General features: G+C 31.6%; 1 protein-coding gene across 4 annotated transcripts in view; it reads left to right on the top strand.

Annotated features, from left to right (window-relative positions):
* Positions 1-23,527, top strand: part of LOC115885424 (protein amalgam-like) — a 107,808-nt gene that overhangs the window by 68,474 nt on the left and 15,807 nt on the right. For all 4 annotated transcript variants that reach the window (XR_004050728.1, XM_030904338.1, XM_030904335.1 and 1 more), the window contains exons 3-4: positions 11,535-11,731; positions 17,063-17,279. Coding sequence is in view for 3 of the 4 variants with exons in the window: in XM_030904338.1 (XP_030760198.1) it covers positions 11,535-11,731; positions 17,063-17,279 (414 nt within the window). In the remaining variant the exon portion in view is untranslated. The remainder of the gene's footprint in view (positions 1-11,534; positions 11,732-17,062; positions 17,280-23,527) is intronic.

Genomic DNA, 23,527 nt, shown 5'->3' with positions numbered 1-23,527 from the left:
AAATATCGTCTAATTTCTTTCTTTTACGCCATTTTCTTCGATACACTCGTTTTTTAACGAGTTTTCCAACAACAAACAGAACATTGCGTCTTGGGGAACTCATTAAAAATACATTAGGCACAGTACAAACATGAACTAAGATTAATGTTGGCTTCGCCTTAATTCATTGTCCTTGCAGCTCACTACATACATTTCAATTTATGTCCGTATATGTGTTTCTAATATATCCAGAAATTTATTAACACAAATACAATATTTACTGAGGATTCTGTAAGGAATTTCCTTTTCATTGAATTTACAGTCTTATATAGTTCTAATACAAAAAAAAATACTAAAAAAAATTATGCTGTGATTAACAAAAACTACAGTGTTGGTTAAAACTACTCTGTAAATATCTATAAACAAAACTAGAAACTAGAAACTAGAATCCAATATACAGGGCCTTAAACGAAAGCAAATATTTTTATGGTTATGAGCTTTTTAATCTGAATTTTTCAAGTCGTTTTTAATTCTTGCTAGTCGATTTGTCAACACTGGACGTCGAACAAGCTGAGATTCTGGTAATTGCTTGGTATTTGCGGCTGATTATCGATGGCTGGTGGCGGCTCTCAAAATGTTGCCTTTATTTTTTAAAATTTTCAAAGTTAAGTAACTCGGTTATTATATATAATAGCTCTAAAAGCCTAAAATGCTCATGGCTTGATTGGCTATCTTTCTCTATTTGTTTCTGTCTTTCGCCTTTATTCTCCACCCATCCACTCCTATCCTTCTCAAGTCCCCTTCAACATCCTTTTTCCATCTGGTTCTCGGTCTACCTCCCCTTCTCTTTCCACCTATTTCACGTTTCATTATCACACTCGGAATTCTTGCTTCAGCCATTCTTTCCATGTTTCCCAGCCACCTCAGTCTTTGTGCTCATGCTAACACTCCTGTTATTCGCGTTGTCCGATATAATTGCTTTAATTCTTCATTTGTTCTTCTGTTGTCCATCTTCTTTCTTCCAATAATCTTCCTCAGTATTTTTCTTTTCCAAATCTCTAGCCTCGAACTTTCCGTTGCATTGAACGTCCACGTTTCACATGCATACAGCACTATTGGTCGTATCATTGTTTGGTACATTCTGGTTTTTAAACTTCTAGAGATGTTCTTAGTATTAATAATTTTCTGTAGAACGCTAACACATCTATTTCCTGCCATTATTCTTACCCATAGACTTAAAATAAAATATAGACTGAGCATCTCATTCATAAATAGCTGGAACATGCGGTCAGACAACGTCTTGTTATTGTTGTGTTATTGTTTTAGGTTATAACGAGTGCGACACGAGCGATAGATAGGTTGTCTCTGTCATAACGGTCGTTCCCTGACGACTCTGCCGAGAAACACAACACTGTCTTTCGTTTCTCAAGTACACCTGAACTCTCCGTATCATAGCCGGGTAACTTTTTTATTTTAATGAAGCTATAATTAAATTAAAAATATATCGTATTTAAATATTTTATTAAGATTTAGGACAGGTTTTTTGAATAAAAGTTTAGAAAAAAACGTCTTAGAGTCCAAAAAGGATAAAAATAATAAAATACACGTTATAGAAGAAATTTTATAATCGAAATTACGTAATTTTTGAAATTAATAATAAATTATTAATTTTAGTCAAACATTTACAACCCCTAATATTAATCAAAACAGGATCTATTTCACAGATATAATAGAATCGGCGACAGGGAGAGAAAAAAAATATGATTTTTGTAATTTTTTTTCTGGTTAAGTGACGTCTTATTATGTAAATTAGAGAAAACATAAATCTGTTCCATTAAAGCAAGGAAGGTGATAGGAGTGGATAATATGAAAACTACATTTATTTAACTCGGTACTGTCTTTATTATACCGGGTGCGTTCCAAAGTGGCTCATCCTCATAATTTTTTATATTTTCAAATAAAAATTACATAAATTAGGATTGATTGACGCATTCAATTGTTTTTGGTCACTTCCTGTTTCACCGGAAATGAATATAACTTTTAATTTTTAAATGGCACCCTCGGTATATTTCTACTTTATTCTATAGAAAATGATAACAATTTAATTTTTAATAATAATATTGATTTCTGAATAGAATGACATAGCATAATATGTCAACTTTTGACATATTCGCATATGGTTTAATTGTAATTGTAACACGCGGTTCATAACGACAATTTGACTCGAAATACCAAGTGTGTGGTATCAATATATTCATAAAAAAATGCTTTTTCCAAATATGCTAATGAGTCTCCCTTGTTCCATTTGAAAAAATTGACATATGTATGATTAAAACTACGATTTGTACATCTTTTAACCGGCCTAAACAAGACACGAAACCCATTAGACGATCAAAACTATTTTTCCAAGGCTCCTTGATTAAAACTTAGTGTTTTTAACAACACCATGGCACCCTAGATTGAAATTTAAAATACGATTTGTTTTTAAGCGACAATGTCAAAAGTTGACATATGATAGTCATTCTATTCAGAGTGTCATTTTTTATCGAATAAAGTAGCAATATACCGAGGATGCCTTTAAAAATCAAAAGATGTAATCATTTCGGTGAAACAGGAAGAGACCAAAAACAATTGAATACGTCAATAAATCCTAATTTATGTCATATACCTGCTAACATACAATTTTTTTTTGTATCTGAAAAAATAAAAAAGTTATAGGGGGTGAGCCACTTTTGAGACGACCCGGTATCTTAAAAAATATTGTTTCATAATGTAATATCATTTTAAAATTCTTGTATGTTATTTTAGATTCTGAAGATAATTTTAGAATAAACCGGAATATATTTTTAAAAAAAACATTATTAATTATTAACAGGGTTATAATTATGATTTTGTTACAATGTAAGTAAGTCAATATTGTAATGTAAGAGAAAAAATTCAGATTTTACATTTTACTAAAATATTATCTAAATAAGCGCCTTTCTACAACAACGCCACTGACTCCTAATGGGTAAATTGAGAGTTGCCTACCGGTCGAAAGTCGTTTCAAGACTTAATTGGATTATTTAAGTCAAATTTCTTGCAAATTAGGCACTGGCGAATCATATTTTATAGTTCTTGAACAGAAAAAGTCAATAAAATAAACACTTAAGGACTACAAGCTAAGAAAATGCGTTAATACAGCCGGGGAGATAGCGGCAACAAAGCTTTACCGCACACGTGCAACACGTACTACAAGGTAATAAATGAATGAATAGGCTCCCTCGCCTCTAATCGGTGTTGTCATATTGTAAAGAACTTATCCTTTTTAAACAGTATCCGACTTATAATTTAGTAGTATAAGGACTATTTAATACATCTCTGGAATATTAAAACCTACTTTATTAAACTATAGTATTAATATCTCAATATATGTGTATAACAAGAAAAAAAATATTGATAATATTAAAGACGTGACAACATAGGCTGGATGAGGAAGGCTCGGTCGACTGTACCCAGAAGTAAACATGTGTACAAAAAAGGTTGTTTGTCCGCGTTGAGATGTAAATAGTGTAGTCTATATTTTATTTTAAGTCTATGTTCTTACCATAATAAACTCTGTTATTATAATTGTATTTTAAAAATAGTAAAGAGACAATCTGTTTCTTTCTCTACCACCCCTTAAAATCCTTGCAGTTATCTCCGGGACACCCTGTATAGCATGGTCTGCGTTAAAAAAAATCCTTTCTGTATTGTATGTAATCGCATGTAAATAGACCCCTTTAGCCAGGGACACCCTATATACCGAACAAGTACCCCCTCTATATAACAATTTCGCTAAAATCTCAACCGCTACACGATATATTGGGAGACGTTGATTAATCGCTCTAATATCATTCATCATCGACACCGAAGCTCTCTGTAGCGTCTCTTCAGCTCTACATATAAATAAATCGTTCTGACGTCACCGCGCTCATCGCTTTTTACCTTCAGTCACTTCACGATTCGGGGGAAAATATATGAATTCGTCATTTTCACAGGAGATAGAGAGAAATCCTGGGCGACAAGCCTCGGAAAGTTTCGGGAAACCATTAATCATTTGAAAAGTTGGTTTTCTCAATTGTACTTCAACCCTTTTTTAGTACTGGAATGCGTTTATAGCAACGGGATGGATAAAAAATGAAGAGATAATTAATTACAAAGAAGAAAAAAGTCGTAAAATAGTTAGAGCTTTAGGTATAATGCCTAGAGAGGATGAACAAATTAGGCAAAAGAAATAAAGTCCTTTTACTCTGGGTGAGAGCTCACCAAGGGATAGAACCGTTCTGTTTTCCAACTGCAAACCTGGAATGGTAATCCTCCAACGGTCTAAGCCTAGATCATATATTCGTCCGTGGATAAGTAAATCACGATGGAAACTGTCGCAAACCTATCAACGACTTCCATTTATCTTCTTTTTTTGTTGCACACGCGGTAGCCTTAACAACTGCCTGAACTCTTAATGGCATTGTATTTGCCAAAGATTGGCACATTTGAGGAGAAAAATTATCCCGAATTTCCTGCAGTTTTGTCCGCAAGTCAAAAATTGTTCGTTGAGGGTGGTTTCTTAAATATTGCTTCATTTTATGCCACACAGTTTCTATAACATTGAGGTCCGGACTACTGGCAGGATGGGATAGAACTTTTATATTATTATTACCGAACCAATTTTTAGTTGATTTTGCTGAATGGCAGGATGCTCCATCTTGTTGGAAAATATAGTCTTCGTTTGGAAACAATTCTTGAGCACTAGGCAAAAGTGAGGTCTCAAGTATATGTTGATATTTTTGGGCGTTAAGAGTGCCATCTATAAAATTTAATTTGCCCAAACCTCTTGCTGACATGCAACCCCAAACCATAATCCCCTTAGGAAATTTGACAACCCTCTTTAAGCAATCTTTATGAAAGGCTTCTACTTTATTTTCGTATTATTCGTTTTCCATGATCTCCAACGCAAACATCAAATTTAGACTCATCGCTAAATATGACCTTATTCCAATCATTTTGTGTCCACGATAATTTAGATTTTGCCCAATTGTAGCGATTTTTCTTTTGAATTTCTGTCAGTAGCGGTTTTTCTTTGGCCTAAATAAGAATTTGTATCAATAATCTTCAGGTAATTGATTATCCACAAAAAATAAAGTTTACCTTGTAAAACCCCAGACCGCATTTATGGATATATTTTCGGCAACATTCTCTTGATATATTTAAACAAGTTACAGTATTCCATTTCACTGTTACTTCGCGAAGAGTACTTCTTCTCGCAGACTTGCAAATTTTTACTAAATTTCGTAAATCTCTCTGAGATACAACTTTTGGCCTTTCCGAACTTTTACCTCTAACGTCTACATTGGCAGATTTGCCGTATTTTTTTTATTATATTAAAGACCGTCGTTTTTGGAATACTTAAATCATCAGAAAATTTTCGAATTGTTTTTCCCGTACTGTAGTGACGAATGATAATTTCGCGTAGTTTTTGATTTGTAGCTTTCCCCCGGATCATTACTTTGAATTAAATAATTAACAAAATTGAAAATTAAAAAAAAAATCAGTTACAGTAAATCTCACTACTCAAAGTATCGAATCACTTACAAGCTGTTAATGCCTCTGTTAATGCTGAAGTAAACAGTTTGCGACATTTGTGACGTTTATAGCAAAGACGCCTATGATTATTATTTAAAAATACTTGTCCCAACATTTAGCTGTCAGCAAATTTGTCCTTTTATGAACAAAATTCGCTACTGTAAGTATGAATTGATTTACAAATTCATAAAAATATTGTCAAGTTGTTTAGGATATATGGCTATGTTTATATTTAAAAAATTAAACGTATATTTTTCAGTCATTTTGAAAAACCAGGGCAATAATTCCAAAATATAACCTTATCCCAACATATAGTTGTTAGGGCTCGTATACTTAGGAAATCTAACCAGCAATTATGCCATGTGGTTTAATATAAATAAAAGAACAACTGAATACTTTACTTGCCTTTGAGGACCACAATATATCTGAAGAGTTAGCAGTGGAAAAGGCCCACGGGATATTAGCACACCCAGTATAAGCTCAATATATTTTTGAACAAAAAATAAAAAAAAATCTTTTTTTTTGTTGCCATAGAATACGTGTCACGCTGGGTATTTGTGGGGTTTCATTTTCGTGCTATCGAATGCCAGGGTGAAAGTGTATTAAATTCTCAACATTCGTACGTGGAAAAGGGGTCATAAAATATTAATATTGCATCGCCCGAACGTGTCTGGTTGTGACTTGAAAGAAAATGAAGTGGAAAGACGCCAGATGGGGAAAAATCGAAGTTACTTCACAGGGGAAAGGTTTCTGTTGAGAAATTTTCAAGCTGGTACATTAGGGTGCATATTTTTTGTAGAGGGACTTGAATAGTGTTGGACTTTAAAACATTAATTAAACGTCGCGTCGGGTTGTAAAAGAAAATGGTACAAGAAGCCATCATTGACTTCAGTTGTTGATGGAACATACCATCAGTTTTGTATCATGCTATACAGGGTTGTTCACCACATATGACACGGAGTGCTGTAGCTAAATGATTAGATTTTTTGGGTTCGTTGAAGGATTATTAGAGCTACAATTTAAAAATATTTTTACAAGATACAGAGTATCCCAAATAAATAAAAATATCAAAGCTGTATTTTTTTAAATGAAACACCCGGTATATTATTACATTTTTAGTTTCTACGATTAAAATAAAGGTAAATTTGATTAAGGTTTATTACACTTAAACCTTACCGTTTTTGAAATATTTTCAATTTTGTGAAATTGCAGTAAAAATTTTAAAGCTTTATTTCTCCAAGGGTATCAATGTTTTTAATACTAAATATTTTCTGAAGTCTATTTATTGATCAGTTATTTTGTTGCAATAATAAAAATAATACTACCTCATACAGAGTGTCAAAAATTTATTTTAAATTATTTCTAGCTTTAAACGGCAATAACTTGTTTAATTTAAATGAAACGCCCTGTATATTTAAGGAGAATCAGATGTACAATTTAATTGTCTATCAAATTATATTATACCACTTTTTACCTATTCCTTCAAGTTTTCGTAGAAAATGCATTTTCTTATAATTTAGACCTCATTTATCTAGACCAATGGAATATTTAAACAACGAACCCAAAACTTACAATTTGTAAAAATCTAATCATTTAACTACAACACCCCGTGTCGTATGTGGTGAACAACCCTGTATACAGGGTGGTGCACCTCATTCGCCTCGGTTGATTATACGAAAACGGAAAGATGTAGAAATAAAATATTTTATGGGTATATGTGGGGAGTCAATGTGCACAATTTAAAATTATTTTGAAATATACAGGGTGTCTCAGAACTAAGATCCATACCAAAGTTATATTTTTTCTTATGGAACATCCGGTATTTTATTTCATTTTTGGATTCATGGGTCCAAAAAAAAGCATTTATTATAAGGGTTAAATATGTTTAAAATCTTTAGTTTTTGAGATATTTAAAGATATTTAAATTTGCATGCTACAATAGAATAGACTATTAACACCCTGTTCATTACTTTTCTCTCGAAATTAATTCTTATGCCGAGTTTAAAGGTAGAGAAATATACTTTACTGAAAAATGGAAAAATATACTTATAATAAATATCTTTTTTTGGGCCCAAGAATCCAAAAATGAAATAAAATACCGGGTGTTCCATAAGAAAAAATATAACTTTGGTATGGATCTAGGAAGTAGGCAACGCTGTGCCGGTCAAGCTTAATCACGGGACTAAAGTTTATGTGGTTTGATCTTCAAGTATTCATTATTTCTGATTAAACTTATTCAAAAACAGTTTTTTCGTCCCTTTTATGAAAATTCAATGCAATTAATCGACCTCCCTGGCATTTCAAAAAAAGCTCACTACTACCTTAACTAACCGGTTTCCGAAAAATTTAGCAATTCAAATTAATGTAGGCAATAAAAATGCAAATGGCCGGCGGCCTTGCACCTACCTGCACCAGGTAAGCGAAAAAGTGCGAGGGAAAATAGAAAAGCCCAGACAGGTTGACACTAGGGGACCAAGAAATTTTCATTACGTTTTTTGCCATAGACGGTATTTTTCTTGTCTTTTTATTTTTAGACTCGGCAGTTGATTGAGTTTTTTTCGAATTATTTACCTGGATAATATTGGAGGTTTTCTGGGAAAAACTTTTTATGGAAAAAAACGTTTATTTTATTTGTGTGATATTGATGTATTGGATTTTAACCATAGACAAACAAATAAAAAGAGACTGACAAATCTCATGGTAAAGAGTGGGACCGCGTTCCTGTAGCGCAACTCAGAATAATAATTTTGAAACCAATTACCAGTACCGTGGCAGGACATACGTCTTTGTCGCTATCTTTCTTTATTATGTGTGCTTTATATGAAAAAGAAGGGGATAGGTATAAAACGTATCGTAAGACATTATCGCACATTCTGGCTGGGGGGAAATTTAAATTAGCCATTATTAGTAGTATTCTTTCATAGTAGTAATTCATTCATTCCTGGTGTAGGGAATAAATCAGTTTAAGTGAAAATTTGCAGTTTCTTTCAGAACGAAAGAATACTACTATTATAAGGGAAATTACAAAAAAAGCAAAAATTGTACTGTTTTATAAACATATTTATTTATACATAAAAATAAATAAACTTTTTATAATATAATAACAAAAAATAACAGTGTTTATTCCACCCACCTACCAATTTTAAATGCAGAAGAACTGACTGTTGCAGGAAACGATCGGCCAATTTTTTTAAAGGGCATTAAAAATCTCATTTTCGATAAAAATTCCTTATTGCAATAACAAAGTGACTATCCAAGCAAAGAAGACTTTACGAGAATCATGATCCTGAACCATTTACAAGTCCAGTTTTAATCCTAAAACAAAAGTAAAATAGGTATATTAATAAAGTTTCTGGTTACTATAAACCAGCTATAAACTCCCTACCCAAAAAATGAAAAAAAAATAATTGTATTAATTTGTTATGTTAAGAGAGGTTCGAAATATTTTTGACACTACTACTTCTACTTTTTTCTTAATAAGATGATAAATATAACTACTTACTTTTATTTTACGTTACATATCTATCAGAGAAAGGGGGCACCAATACATATAAAAAATAGATGATACTGGCTCCTGCAGCAAATAAAATAACAAATAGTATAACCTAAAATTATAAGTAACAAAATATAAATACCTATATGGAACAAAGGAATTTGTTCCCTATCCATTTTCATAAGTCAATAAAATGGAGAGTTTAGAAAAAAAGGTAAATCACCAAAAGAAAAATTAACAAACATGACGAATTATCATGATGTTGTCATCTTGGTTGTCATGATGACGAAAACGAAAGGCGATTGTTCTAATTTCTATTTAGAAATTACGTTTTATATGGCTGCTTCTTTCTCTCTTGTTATATTAGAATGAGATAGTGGGCCCAATAGACGCAATGCGCACATCAACATAAATAGAACGAAATTTTGCGGTCTGAGTTGCGCTACGGGAACGTTGTTCCTCTCTTTGCCATTTAATTTGCCAGTCTCTTTTTATTTGTTTGTCTATGATTTTAACGTGACAAAGGCATTGACGTGTAATTATAAAGAAATAAATTATTAATTGAATTTATTCATATACAGGGTCGCCATGGTCTGACTTAGCGTGCCGATTTGCATGTGTAAAAAGTGGCTATTACATTATAAAATTTCTTTGTCAAAGATTTTATATAAAAAAGATATTATGAAGAATTTGATAGTGTAAAATGTGTGATTTTATAAAAGATTGTATAAAAAAGAGTCTTTTCTAGAATATTAATAATAATCCGTAAACAAATAAAACTGAATTTTATTTTCTATGGCGCTTTAGCGCATATAAAGTGGCGGGAAAAATTTCATTAAACTATAACACTCTTACCCATGTGAACCACTTCAATTTCCCAAGCTTATATCTCGTGGAGAATGGCGTAAACTGTGCTCGATGTGCTCAAAGTCAACGAGCGGTATTCTGCGTTTTACGTCGCCGCGCGGCTCTTCGATGTGTGGAGACGCCCTTAAATTTTTGAGTGGCATCGTAAAAAATACGTTTTAAAAATTGCGGAAGATCTATAAGGTTTTAGGGCACTTGATTAATTTTTTTACTGCCAGTGTGGTAGAATTGTGACGCAGTATCTTAACTAGAACAAAACCGCAAATTAACTACAACAGATGCGAAAGAACACCGAATTACGCGTTCAGGTTTCTGTGACCTTCAGAAAGAGTTCATAGACAATCCGCATCAATGTATAGTTTGGGTTATTATTTGTTTGGGTGAAAATAATCTGCACCAATATGTTATCGAGGCATATAATCTCACAGTAATTTAATAGATTGCTCGTCATATTATATCAGTTCGTAGGAGATTAGGAAAAAAAAGATATTTATAGTATGAAAAATTAATTTATTTAACTAAATTTAATTAAAGATGTGACAAAATAGTTACTTTTCTATTGGTTCTATCGGACTTTTTTCGACTATATAAATCTTTATTTTTTGTAAACTTTAATGCATGAAATATTTTCAATCTAATAAATAATTTAATGATGTAAATAAGAGGAAATTTCTCACAAATTCTATAGTTTTCATTATATCAAACAGCCTCTGAATGTTTTCTTCAGTGCAAAACTCATCAAAATTTAATATAAATAATTTTTCCATTTCCAGTAAATAAAATGAACAAATTTTTCCACTTTCATGATCAAAGGCTTTTAAATGGGTCAATAATTTCGAGTTATCCAGAGATTCGGATTCTTTTGCAAATTTTAGACAAATATCACATTGATGTATTTGAAGAACCTTTTAATTGATGTAGTCAAACATAATTAAAGGCATTTTGAGTTGAAAACATTTCTCAGAGGCTGTTTCATATAGTGAAAACTATAGAATTTGACCACCCATGTGAGAAATTTCCTCTTATTTACATCATTAAATGATTTATTAGATTGAAAATATTCGATGTATTAAAGTTTACAAATAAAAATTTATATAGTCGAAAAAAGTCCGATAGAACCAATAGAAAGGTACTATTTTGTCACATTTTTAATTAAATTTTGTTAAATAAATTAATTTTTTATACTATAAATATCTTTTTTTTTCTTATAAATAAACACATTTGTATCCCATTTTAAATAAGATATACAAATTACCAAAACTTAGAAATAACAGTTCAAAAGTTCGACAAAAATCCTACACCCGTTTTTAAAAAGAAACATATATCTAACCACGTACTATGTCATTCCAGCAAGCGAATACGACACAGCATAGGTTTCCGGACTAAACGACTGGTGTATTTACACCACTCAATAGGCGTGTGGGGTTTGCCGAGCGGTTTCCGATGCAGTCGCTTTCTTTCGCATCTGTTATAGGTAATTTGTGACAAAACTGTATTGTTAAAATTTATCATTCAGTGATTTCTAGTTTTTACTGTAACATATACATAAATTAAACATTTTTATTATGATATACTTTACTTTTTTATGTTACAGATTTTGCAAATTTTCCAAAATCTCGTCAAGGAAGAAGCTACGTGGCCAGGGGGAAAAACTACGGATCAGCAAACTCACTGACCAGATTTTCTGAGCAAGATGGTATGTTCATCACGCAGAATTTTTCAACTGTCATTGCTCAGATGGGAGGCACGGCAAAGTTGCCTTGTATCATCAGGAAATTCAACAATATAGTGGTAAGCATTGTTGTCTTAGCTTTGAGGATATTATTATATCCTTTAACGAATAAAAAAATAAATAATACACAGTTATAAGGGTGAACCACTTTTGAGACGCACCCGGTATAGGATTAGTGAAAGAATGATTACATTTAAATTTGTTTTTTCTCAAAAAGTCCTATTAAGGCTGTATTCCGTTGCAAAACCAGGCGAACCAGACCGGTGAACTACGGTAAAGAGCGGTTCCTGAACAACATCGGTTTGGTAAAATACTGGAAACGTCAAATGTTGAAACGTTTTCTAAATTTCAATTTCTCTATTATAAAATGTATCTTTTATGCATTTTAATGTACCTATTCTCTGCTTTTACGTTTGCTTCTTCTTTTCAATAGAGTTAATATTGAAAAGTACTTTATTAATAAACTGTTAAACTCGTTAGACACCTTAAGTGAAGATTTGCAGGTCCGATATTAAAACAGATCAATAATAAATAAACAACTCTAATCAATATTTCTATTTTTATAGCTTACAACACATTCACGATTACTTGTTGTCTTGTTTTTCATGTTTTCTTTAAATGGTCCTGACTTTAAGAAACAATGGCTGCATGATAAGTTTAAATGGCCCTAAAAAGTCGTTCTATTTAGTTAATGAAATTTATTTACCTTTACTGCCTCCCTCCATTGCTTTTGGATGTAAATACAAAATATTATTACAAATTTTAGAAATTAAATGAGACTTTCACTCGAACTTCCAATATTTGCTTGATTTCTGTCAAATAAATGACATTGATTGACAAACAAAACCAGAAAACCCAGCCTTCTCGCGCTGGTTAGTTGGGTGACAGTTATTACCGAATTTTTCAGGAACCCTGTTCCGTAATAAACTTTCAGGAAACCGATAGAAACGGAACATAAAACCATAACCAAGGTAAGCAACGGAATACACCCTAAATTCATAGAATCCTGTAGAATTTTTACATGAACCGCCACTGCTTTCTAAAATTTGATCATGTAAAGTGCTATAGACGTTTATTAGTGCGTCCTAGCACTTTGCCTTACTAGAAAAGACATGAAAAGTGGCAACAGAAATGCAATACGAACATCGGAGTGCTTGAAACGTCACCTTGGAAACTTCAAAGGACGGAGAGGCACAATAGAGCAGCCATTCCCGTTCATTGTAATGAAATTTACCGGCTTTCTAGCTTTTTTCCACTATTTCTATCTTTCCGTACCTGTGAAAATTAAATGCCTCGGTCTTATAGCAGCTGAAAAGCCAAAGAAAACGCGAAAAATAGCGCCTTTTGTTCAGCGGAGCGTATCTACGAGCTAAGATATCATGAGATAATCACTACTTTCGTATAATGCGTGCTTTTCTTTGTTTTTTTTGCTCGGGATCTAGCTTTTAGAGATAGATATTTTTTTGTTTCTTTAGGGTAGCGTCATAATTATATTAGATGTTTTTAAAAATACTTTTGTATTTTAGGTTTTAGTATTTTTATAGTACACGCTAGGTACCAGCGACTTCGTTCGCGTCGAATTAATCATTTGTAATGGTGATGATAAAACAAAGCAAGAATTTCCATTAACATACAAACTGGATAAGATTTTCTCACATTTATGTCAGCATGAGAAAAAAATATGGCGATATTATTATATAACTTGGTGATATTTGAGGGGTAGTTTCAACTCGTTGGAATTTGACTTTCGAAAAATCCGTTTGCCAAAAATAAGCTTTTTACGCCAAGCAGTTTAAGCAGAATCGTGGTTAAGAAATTACTCAACTTTTTGGAACACCCTGTACGATTTTTTAAAAAATTTCAAAATATGTAAAAAAAACAAATAAATTATGCTTGTCCAAGCGTTTTCCCGAAAGACTAACCGTTTTTTAAATAACAAATGTTGTAATATTTGAGGGGTGTTTTCACCCTCTTGCAACTTGAGATTCGAGAAACCCCTCCTTATCGAACCTCTACACCCCACAGTCAATCCGTTTGCCAAAAAGCAGCTTTAAACGTCAAGCAGTTTAAGCAGAATCGTGATTACTCAATGGTCATATCTTATGAAACACCCTGTATAAATTTATAAAAAATCTTAAAATATGTAAAACAACAAAATAAAATATACGTGTTTAAGAGTTTTTCCGAAAAACTCACCGCTTTTTAAATAAAAAATATTTTAATATTTGAGGGATAGTTTCACCCCCTTAGAATTCGAGTTTCGAAAAATCCCTTTTTATCGAAAATCTACACCCTAAAGTCAATCTGTTTTCCAAAAATCAGCTTTTTACGTCAAGCGCTTTAAGCACGATCGTGATTAATCAATGACCAGATTTTTCGAAACACCCTGTATACATTTTTAAAAAATCTTAAATTATGTAAAGAAACAAAATAAAATATACGTGTTAAGCGTTTTTTCGGAAACTTGACCGTTTTTTAAATAAAAAATATTGTAATATTTGAGGGGTGGTTTCTCCCTCTTGGAACTGGAATTTCGAAAAATCCCTTCTTATCGAACCTTTACACCCTAGAATCAACCTGTATGCCAAAATTGAGCTTCTTATGTTGAGTGGTTTGAGCAGGATCGTGATTAATCAGTATGTCAGTCACTTAAGGATTTTATATATTAGTATAGATTTTACAACGTCAATTTAAGAAGGATTGTGTATTCTGAACAAATCAATAATTTTTTTATTATATATCTTTCTAAAAATTACCTACATTTTCTGTTTTTGTTGGTTTAGACTATCTGACAGATTATTTCCTCCCAAAAATAAACAACCCCCAGTTCTTTGAATATAAAAAACCGGAAATTTTAAAAAACTGTCAAAGAAAAATCGTCTTCCACCGCCGAAAAATTGTCTTTGCCCCTGTAATCCGCGCATTATCATATAGATCGACTGTCGTTCCGGTGTGTTTTCTGTTTTTATTTGGGCTGTTTCCCGATCAAAAAGAAAACAGGAAAAAGAAGCAAAACCATAGGTTTTCTTCTTCATCCATAAATAACCGTGGCTCGCGCTGGCAAAACCTCTAAAAATACGTTTTTATTCGATTTTGAATGACGTTTAAAAGATTGAAAGTAAGTTTATTGGAGCCGAGCCCCGGATCCTGTCGATAAAAGTTCTTTGTAAGGGGTGTATTTCTTGGCGTAATAAGATTTTATTGAAACATAGTAGCGGAATTGGAGAATTGCTATTGAATGGTTACCTTTAACTGAAACTCTTCTCTCTACCGCCATTTCAGGTTCTATTTTAGTAGATTGCTTTACCAATTTCTCTATTAATGATTCTTCTATTGATCGGAAAATATACACACTCAGAAGCAAAGAAAAACGCAACGGAGAAATTTCTGGCCAAAAATTTAAAATGTTATACAGGGTGTTTCAAAACAAATGCGAAAAACTTTAGGGGGTGATTCCTTGTTCAAAATAAAGGGTAGTTTGCTTCATAAACGTTGGGTCAAAAGTCAACCATTAGGGAGATATCGCGGTACAAAGATGGTGGAAAAATAATGTTCTTATTTTTTATCTTGAAAACGAAAAGAGATAGACTAATGAAATTTTATGGAAGCATTACTGTTATGAAAACACACTTTCTGCTAATTTTTTCACTTTTTTAAAATGAGTGGAAGGGGTTGAAATAAACTACCCATATCATTCTTGTTAACGAAATTTAAAGAAAAATATTATCAAACACATGCAAAAAAATTAATTTGGATAGTTTGGTTTGTTTAGAAACTTTTTTATCTCTTGTATTTTTTTTATAAAACTCACCGATTTGAAATTAAAAAATAAAATGTACAGCAATACATGTCAGGACTAAAAATATTTTTAGATTAAGAATCTAGTGATAATAATGATAATAATAATAATCTCATCGACCTTCTTATTCCTTCCATCCATGTTTTCTTGGGACGTCCTCTCTTTCGTTTACCAGGTGGTATCCAATGAATGACTTGTTTTGGAATTCTTTCATTGTGCATTCTCTGAACGTGGCCATATTAATTGTTTTTGTTCTATATCATTTACTATTGTTCCCTCTATTCCCATCTGTTGTCTAATGTCTTCATTTCTAATCTGATCCCTCCGTGAAATTCTCATTGCTCTTCTAATCGTGTCCATTTCTGTTGTCTCTAATTTCCTTTTATTCCTTTCAGTGAGTCGCCATGTTTCACATCCATAGAGTAATATTCTTTTAACTAGTGTCTCGTATATATTATATTTCCTGTTTTTTGTAATTGCAGTGCTCCATAGAATGCCATTTATGCATCTGATAACTCTTCGTGCCTGTATTACTCTGTTGTTTATTTCTCTATCGTCCGTTCCATCTCCTGTAAATATCGATCCCAGGTACCTGTAATCTTCACATGCCCTAATTTCCATATTATTGTCTAAAATAAGATTTCCTGTATTAGCTCCAATTGGAAGGTATTTTGTTTTTTCTGTATTTACTGTGAGACCCCATTTAGCATATTCTTCAATTATTTTCCGCACCATATATTCCATGTCATCTTTGTCGTTTGCAATTATGGCCTGGTCGTCTGCAAATTGCAAGGTGTATAGGCATAAGTCATTTAGTTCTATACCCATTCCGTTACATTTTCTTTTCCATAGATGAAAGGCCTTGGCAATATAAATTTTAAATAGTGTTGGGGATCTTCAGCAACCCTGTCGGAGCCCTTTAGTGATAGAAATTTCCTCTGAGAGACCGTTGACCGTTTTTATTTGTGATTTTCCTCCATGGTAAAGATTTTGTACAGCTTTTATCAGAGCTGCGTTAATTCTTGATTCGTGCAATACTTCCCATAATTTTATTATTGGCACTGTATCATATGCTTTTTGTAGATCGATGAATGTTATATGAACTTCCTGGTTCATTGCAGATTTCTTCTCGATGATCTGTTTCAATGCAAAGATATTATCTGTACATGATCTTTGGCTTCTGAAATCATTCTGCTCTTCTTCTTCGTAGCAGGAGTATTCCTCTTCAATTAAGTTCCTCAGTATCCTTCCATAGAGGCGACTCATAGTGCTGGTGACCGAAATTCCCCTGTAGTTACTGGGATCCTTCCCTTGTAGTTATTGGGATCCGGCTGTTTAAGTATATCGATAAAAAAACAACCTCTCTATTACCCTTGTATAATATGCCAAATTTTAAAGTTTATAAAAAACGTAGTTTAGGATTTAAAATTGATATAATTATATACAGTTTCCTAAAAAAATCATGAAAAACAGGGCTAAAAATAACAAAAATATAGAACTTTAAATTTTGATCAAAATTTTGTCCGTTGCGTTTTTTTTTGCATCTGAGTGAAAGAAATATTTCCCTATTTTTTTCTTTCATTTGTTTCAGGTTTCCTGGATAAGAAAAAACGATTCGCCTCCCACGATCCTTACAGTCGGTCTAGGAACCTACATTGCCGACGAGAGGTTTTTAGTCGAGCATGCCCGCCATTTGCAAAATTGGGGTTTGGTCATCAAGCATGTCCAGATATCGGATGCAGGGTTGTATGAATGTCAAGTTTCAACTCACCCTACAACAAGTATCTTCATAGAGCTCAAAGTTACAGGTTAGAATATTAGATATTTTTTTTATCTCCCACAGAAAAAGTTCATTGCCTTCTTTTACATTTATTTTTTTTAAATTAGTTGACCAAAAATTAAAGAATATCAGGACGCATGAAGCACGGTTTGTTTTTTTTTGTGTGTAATTACTACAATTTATATTATAGTTAGTCAGACATACACAGGCTTTAAATAAAAAAAAAACATCTCAGAGATATTTTTCTACAGTAATTACTTACTGAATGAGAAAACTTTGTATTACCAGAGATAACTACGTAAAATAAACTTCTTACAGACGTATAAAATACACCCACGCATGTCTTTTATACTCGCATGGAGCATATGAACAAAAAGGTCCTAATTTGAATTAGTATTACATGTTTATTTATAGCTCTCTGGTTTCTATTTTTGGACAAGTCAAACAGAATACACAAAATAATTTTCCTTTAACGAGAATAATGAAAGTAAGAGTCTCAAAAAAGGAATGAAAGTTTTGGATAAAGTAAAAGGTAAAACAATATCTTACAAAATAATGTTTATACCTTTTTGGCCGGTTCATTTCTTGAAAAAAGTCTGTTTTTGCCACTGAAATAGAGTTTTAGTTGGTTTCAGCTAAAATTCTTTTTAATAATGCTAATAATGCATTTTTCTCAAAATGTCATCAATACAAGATCTGGATTTTTTTTTGTCAAGTTGAAGGAATTGAAGGTTTTTTAAGTCTCCGTTAAGAAAATTTGCTCGAAAATTTCTGGCAACACTGCCTGACACAATAATTTTCCAGATTTATATACATTGCATAAATATACAAGAAATAAAACAAAGTAAAGAAAGAAGTAAAAACCGAACAGATGCACTTTTATCGTCGTGCATAAAACAATAATATTTTTTTCCATAGCGATTTACGTTTTAAAAAATATTCAGAAATTATTATTTCAAGGAATTTATTACGAGTAGAAAAAATATTTTGCTGGGTTGGCGTTGGTTTCTATGTAATTTGACAAATAAATAAAGCTGTCTCTTTAATTGTCAGTTTTGTCAGTCATTTTATTCAATAAATTGGAAAATAAAATAAAAATTCACCAAATTGATTTTTAATTAGTCTATTTTCTATGTCTGTAAAGCATGGAGCGTTTTGTTAGAAAACTACGACAAAAAGAGGAAACGTTCATCGAGTACTCGCAAATTATGTAAAGGAATCGATTTAGCTTAATGTGAACTCAGCGTCGATCGAGGTACAAAAGAGCCATTTTGTCTTAAATGCACGAACGTCAGTGCTTAACACAGTGTCGAATTGTTAGAAAACACTATTATGCAGTTCAAACGCTTTATAGTCTTGTGAATAAGAGAAATTTACATTTGGGTGTAAAATAGAGAAAATTAGTAGAAATATTTGATTTACAAAAACCAATGTGAAAATTGACATTTTAATGCATTAATGCTTATAATGCATTTTTCTCAAATTCTCAATAATAAAAAAGTGTTTCCTCTTGTAAAAACAATCCGGGGACATACTGTATAAATACCTGGGTTAAAAAAGCTTCGTTTATTTTTCGTTCAGAGGCTGTCAATATTTCTGTCCTTATTTTGTAGGCATCTCTTTCAGTGTTGAAAAAACCATTCTTTTTACAGGAAAAACCGTATGATCGAATAAAAACGGCGTCCAGTTAGCTTGGAAATGAACATCGATGACATTCCCCATATAATTTTACATATAAAATGACAGCGATCTTCATTTCATAGCTGTCGCTGATACCGTTTTATATCGATCATATTGTATTTTACATGTTAAGTGTTGGTAATTTTTTTAAAAATTCTCCAAATATAAAAAAATGAAAATAATAAGACCTATTTAATACTGAATTACAAATTTCTTTTAATACACAACACTCAGAGGCTTAAGTATTATTATTAAGCACATTTCTAAGTTATTAGTAGAAAAAAAAAATCGAGAAAAATCGATTTCTCATTAAATTTACACCCAGTCGTCATTAGCGAAAGCCATAGAAAACCAAATCGTCTGAAAAAAATTCAACCCCTCATCAGAGATCGTTAGAAAAAATCCATCGGGATATTTCCATAAGTGCTAGACCTTTTTTCAGGCAAAAACAATGCCTGAAAATGTGTACGGGTCTGGGACATTGTATGGCGCGCCCTTCAAGGGCAGTGGACTTCTGAACTCTCCATTATTACCCAAGAAAATAAAAGCGAATTTAATATTTTTTTGGCGTTTTTTTTCTATTTTGAGTCTTATCAAGTCGTTAACGTGTTCGAAGGTTTTATTTTAGAAGAAGAAATAGTTATTTTTTATACAAGACGATAAAATGGTATTTTATCGTCAACCGAAAAGATTAAAAATTATTATTTCAAGGAATTTATTACGAGTAGAAAAATTTGTGAATTGAAAAGTTGGCGTTTGTTTCTATGTGATTTGACAAATAAATAAAGCTGTCTCTTTAGTTGTCAGTTTTGAGTCAATATTTTTTAATTCTCTTTCGTGTCGATTGCTGATTGAATCGGAGCCAGATATGGCTCAAAACGAAATAAGTAAATTACCAACAGATATTCAGGACAAACGCCATATCCAAACTACTTCCATTTAAATCCCGAATAACTTATGAAAAGGAATACAAAAATTTTCAAAAATGGAAGTAATTAGTAAACGTGCGAGAAGAAATAAGGTTTTTAACCTATCCTCCCTGTTAAAGTATCATTTAATCTACCTTTGCGGTTAAAGTACTTTTTTACCTACTATCTTTGATAGATATAAGGCAATTTTAACAGTTGCTAGAGAAAAAAAAACAATAAATACTTCTACTACATCATATTATCTTCTTTTTGGATAATTAAACAAAAAAATAATTAAATTTTTAAAATTCTTCATAAATATGAAAGTGAAAACAAAATATATATTTTCTTTTAAACCGAATTATATAGAGGCAAATGTGGGCCAAATAAATAAATAAAAAATTGACGTTTTTTGGAGCCGTGTACCTGGCACGAAAGTATGGAGAGGTCTTATCTATCCAGACCGATATAAATCCTCGGAAAGGAAAATACGGTTGATGTCGTGTAGAAGAAACATATTCGGAAATAGGAATTGCTTGCTCTCTGTATTTTTGGACGGGAAAATATCATAAAATATCTATTATTTTATGGATATGGATCTATGGGAAGAGTTCTATTGTCGTTTAGAACACAAGAAAATAAACGTAATGTCGTTATAGCGATGTCTATGTTTTTTATAGTCTTTCCTCCTTTGAATAAGATTTTGATGTATTTAAAGTTTAATATATTTTGTTCTAGTTGGCCGATTTTTATGACTTTTTAAGCAATTTGACTTGTAGTATCCCTTTCTAAATTAAAAATGAAAGTTGCCATCTGTCAATTATAAGAGGGGAAACAAAATGTTAATATTTTGGTGAAAGTTTGCAGCTCTTCATTTTACTTTATAGAGCAAATGATTGTAACAGATATTTTATTTAGATTAAAGCTGCAAAAATTAGTTTAAACTGAATTTTATTATCGCTATGTTGTTCGCATTGCGCCGTGTTCTGCAATGTTGTCCTTTATTATTTGACAATTATCCTAATGTCAGTCATTATTTTGTATAATATCGTGTTGTTGTTGAATCTTTGTGAGCAATTCTCGTTGTTTGCCTATTATCATAGTTTTTTTTATAGAGATATAGAAAAAAATCTATGTAAATATATTTTAGTTAGATGCTACAGGGTGTTCAAAATATATTTATGAATTTCAACTACTTAAAATTAAGAAATTTAAAATTTTTTAAATGGTTCACCCTATATATTATCATTTTTTCTGATAGATTTTACAAAACTCTTCAACTTTTATTAAGTATGTCATATACCTATTTTTAATAGTTTGCGATTTATTCCAATTTTTTCTATTTTTACCCATATTTTTAATACATTTAGGCTATAATATCATAGATGCCATGACAAAAAATAATAATTATCATAATTTCATGTCTGCTAAGTTAAGTTAAGAACAAAATTTGAATTTTGTCGTATGGTGGTAATGGTAGAGATAATAGTTACATATTTTCCTGAAATGAATTAGTCAATGTGACCGTATGAAATGAATTAGTCAATGTGACTGATATACACGAACAAGCCAAGAAAACCATATTCTTTGGTTCAGTACTATATATTATATAGTACTTTGCTAAGTACTATAAGAATATATATAGATTATCTAGAAAACATCTTCAGTGTGCAATGGGATGGTTTGGTGGCAGTAGTAATATGGGCTTTACGAAATGAATTATAATTAGTCATTACATTATACACATTATAGTCAGTCAATATGTCAATAGTCTTCAACAATTAAGTAATTTAGTATTACCCTAATCTGTCGCTATTCGCCCCGACGGAAAATCCCACCCAAGAATCTTTTTTCATAATATAGAAATACACCAAGAAATTCACGACTGCGATTTTAGTTTATTTGAGTAAAGTTAATTAATTTTACCTAATAGATACTAACAATTGTAACTAATTATTACTTGTTAAAGATAAGTAATAAATAGTTTGTTTTGTCATGGTAACTATGATTTTATAGCGTAATTGTATTAAAAATATGGGTAAAAATATAAAAAATGGGAATAAATCGGAAACTATTAAAAATAGGTATATGACATACTTAATAAAAGTTAAAGAGTTTTGTAAAATCTATCAGAAAAATTAATAACATATAGGGTGTCCCATTTAAAAAATTTAAGATTTTTTAATTTTAAGTAGATGAAATTCATAAATATATTTTGAACACCCTGTAGCATCTAATATCTTTACATAGGTCTTTTTCTATATCTATATGAAATTCTCCTACCAAATTTTAGTAGTCCAACTTCAGAAACAACGGCATCACTGACAATTTTTTATCACACTGCAATCTAACATTTGTTTAAACAAATTTAAATATTACAAAAACTATTAATTTTAGGTATATAATATTATATATAAAAAACTTATGGAATTTTACGCAGAATCTGAAAATAAAATAAAACATAGGGTGTTGCGTTAAAAAAACATATTTTATATTCGCCACAACTTTTTGAAGCACCCTGTGTACTCTATAATAATTTTAAAATGTGTATCTTAACCTTCCCTATAACTTTTATATTTAATACTTTTTTGTAAACCTCGAAACAAATGAGATAATGAACTTTACTCTATCGTTGACTCACCCTGTACATCAATAAATAAATAAATAAATATCCCATAATATCGCTTAGAATAATCTTCATAATGGACTAGTTTTTGCCAATATCTAATAAGGTAAAATATGCTATAAAACAAATATATCCATTAGTTACTAAAATATTAGTTATTAAATTAAAAAGAAAACGTAAAACTCTTTAAAAAATGAAATAATAAATATATTGTTTGTCAATTTTAAATTAAGATTCATCTTGTAAATCCATCACAATTTGGCAGCGCTGTCGCCATCGCTTGTCACTCAAAGCTGATGACGTGCATCGGAAATTGTTTTGCGATTACCATTTTTGTTTTTTTTCTAGAATTTACAATAAGGTCATATAAATCTATTAACATGTAGAAAAACTTAGGATTCTTCTTTAGGGAAAAAGAATAGAATAAAGCTTTTTTTTGTCTTGGTGCGATTCGTCTGAATTTGTAACCTAGGAAAGTTATATTACCTTTCCGGGTGCAGAACAAGGTGCAACTAGCTGTTTGCATAGCAAAGTCGCAAGATAAGTTCCCGCTATTAATCTTAATTTCCCGGAAAACTCAGGGCCCGCAAATTGTTACCTACGACCTTTTCTTCAATGCGTTCAGCTTGAAATATCGCCCACCTTTTGTCATCTAAATAACTTATTCGCATTTTCGCGGTGATTTAAGTGAACTCCTTGTTAAACTATGTAAAAAATCATTTCGAGTCATTTTATACAGGAGCCTCAAAATGTTTTTTTGGCAAAAAAAAAGAAACTCTGTATAATCTTTATAAATATATTTCAACACTTTTATTGAATAATATTAAGACAATGTCATTACCCTGCGTGCAATACGCTACAGGGTCTTCGAACTAACCCTACAAACACATTATACAGCTCCCACATAAAATATTACAGCCCTATAGGGCCACAACCGTATTTCCTTGACCCTGCCGAAGGTGGGCGCCGTACAAACGCCGAAACGTCGTAAATATTCGCCACCTGGGCCTTCGGAAAATAGTGTTTTTCCCCGGGAAATTCAATTACTTCGATTCGGTAGTT

This window comes from Sitophilus oryzae, unplaced genomic scaffold (assembly GCF_002938485.1).
Source record: "Sitophilus oryzae breed Bouriz unplaced genomic scaffold, Soryzae_2.0 scaffold_381_pilon_pilon, whole genome shotgun sequence".
NCBI classification, from domain to species: Eukaryota; Metazoa; Arthropoda; class Insecta; order Coleoptera; family Curculionidae; genus Sitophilus; species Sitophilus oryzae.
Note: the sequence above shows the minus strand (reverse complement) of the source record. Positions and strands in the feature narration are given on the sequence as shown.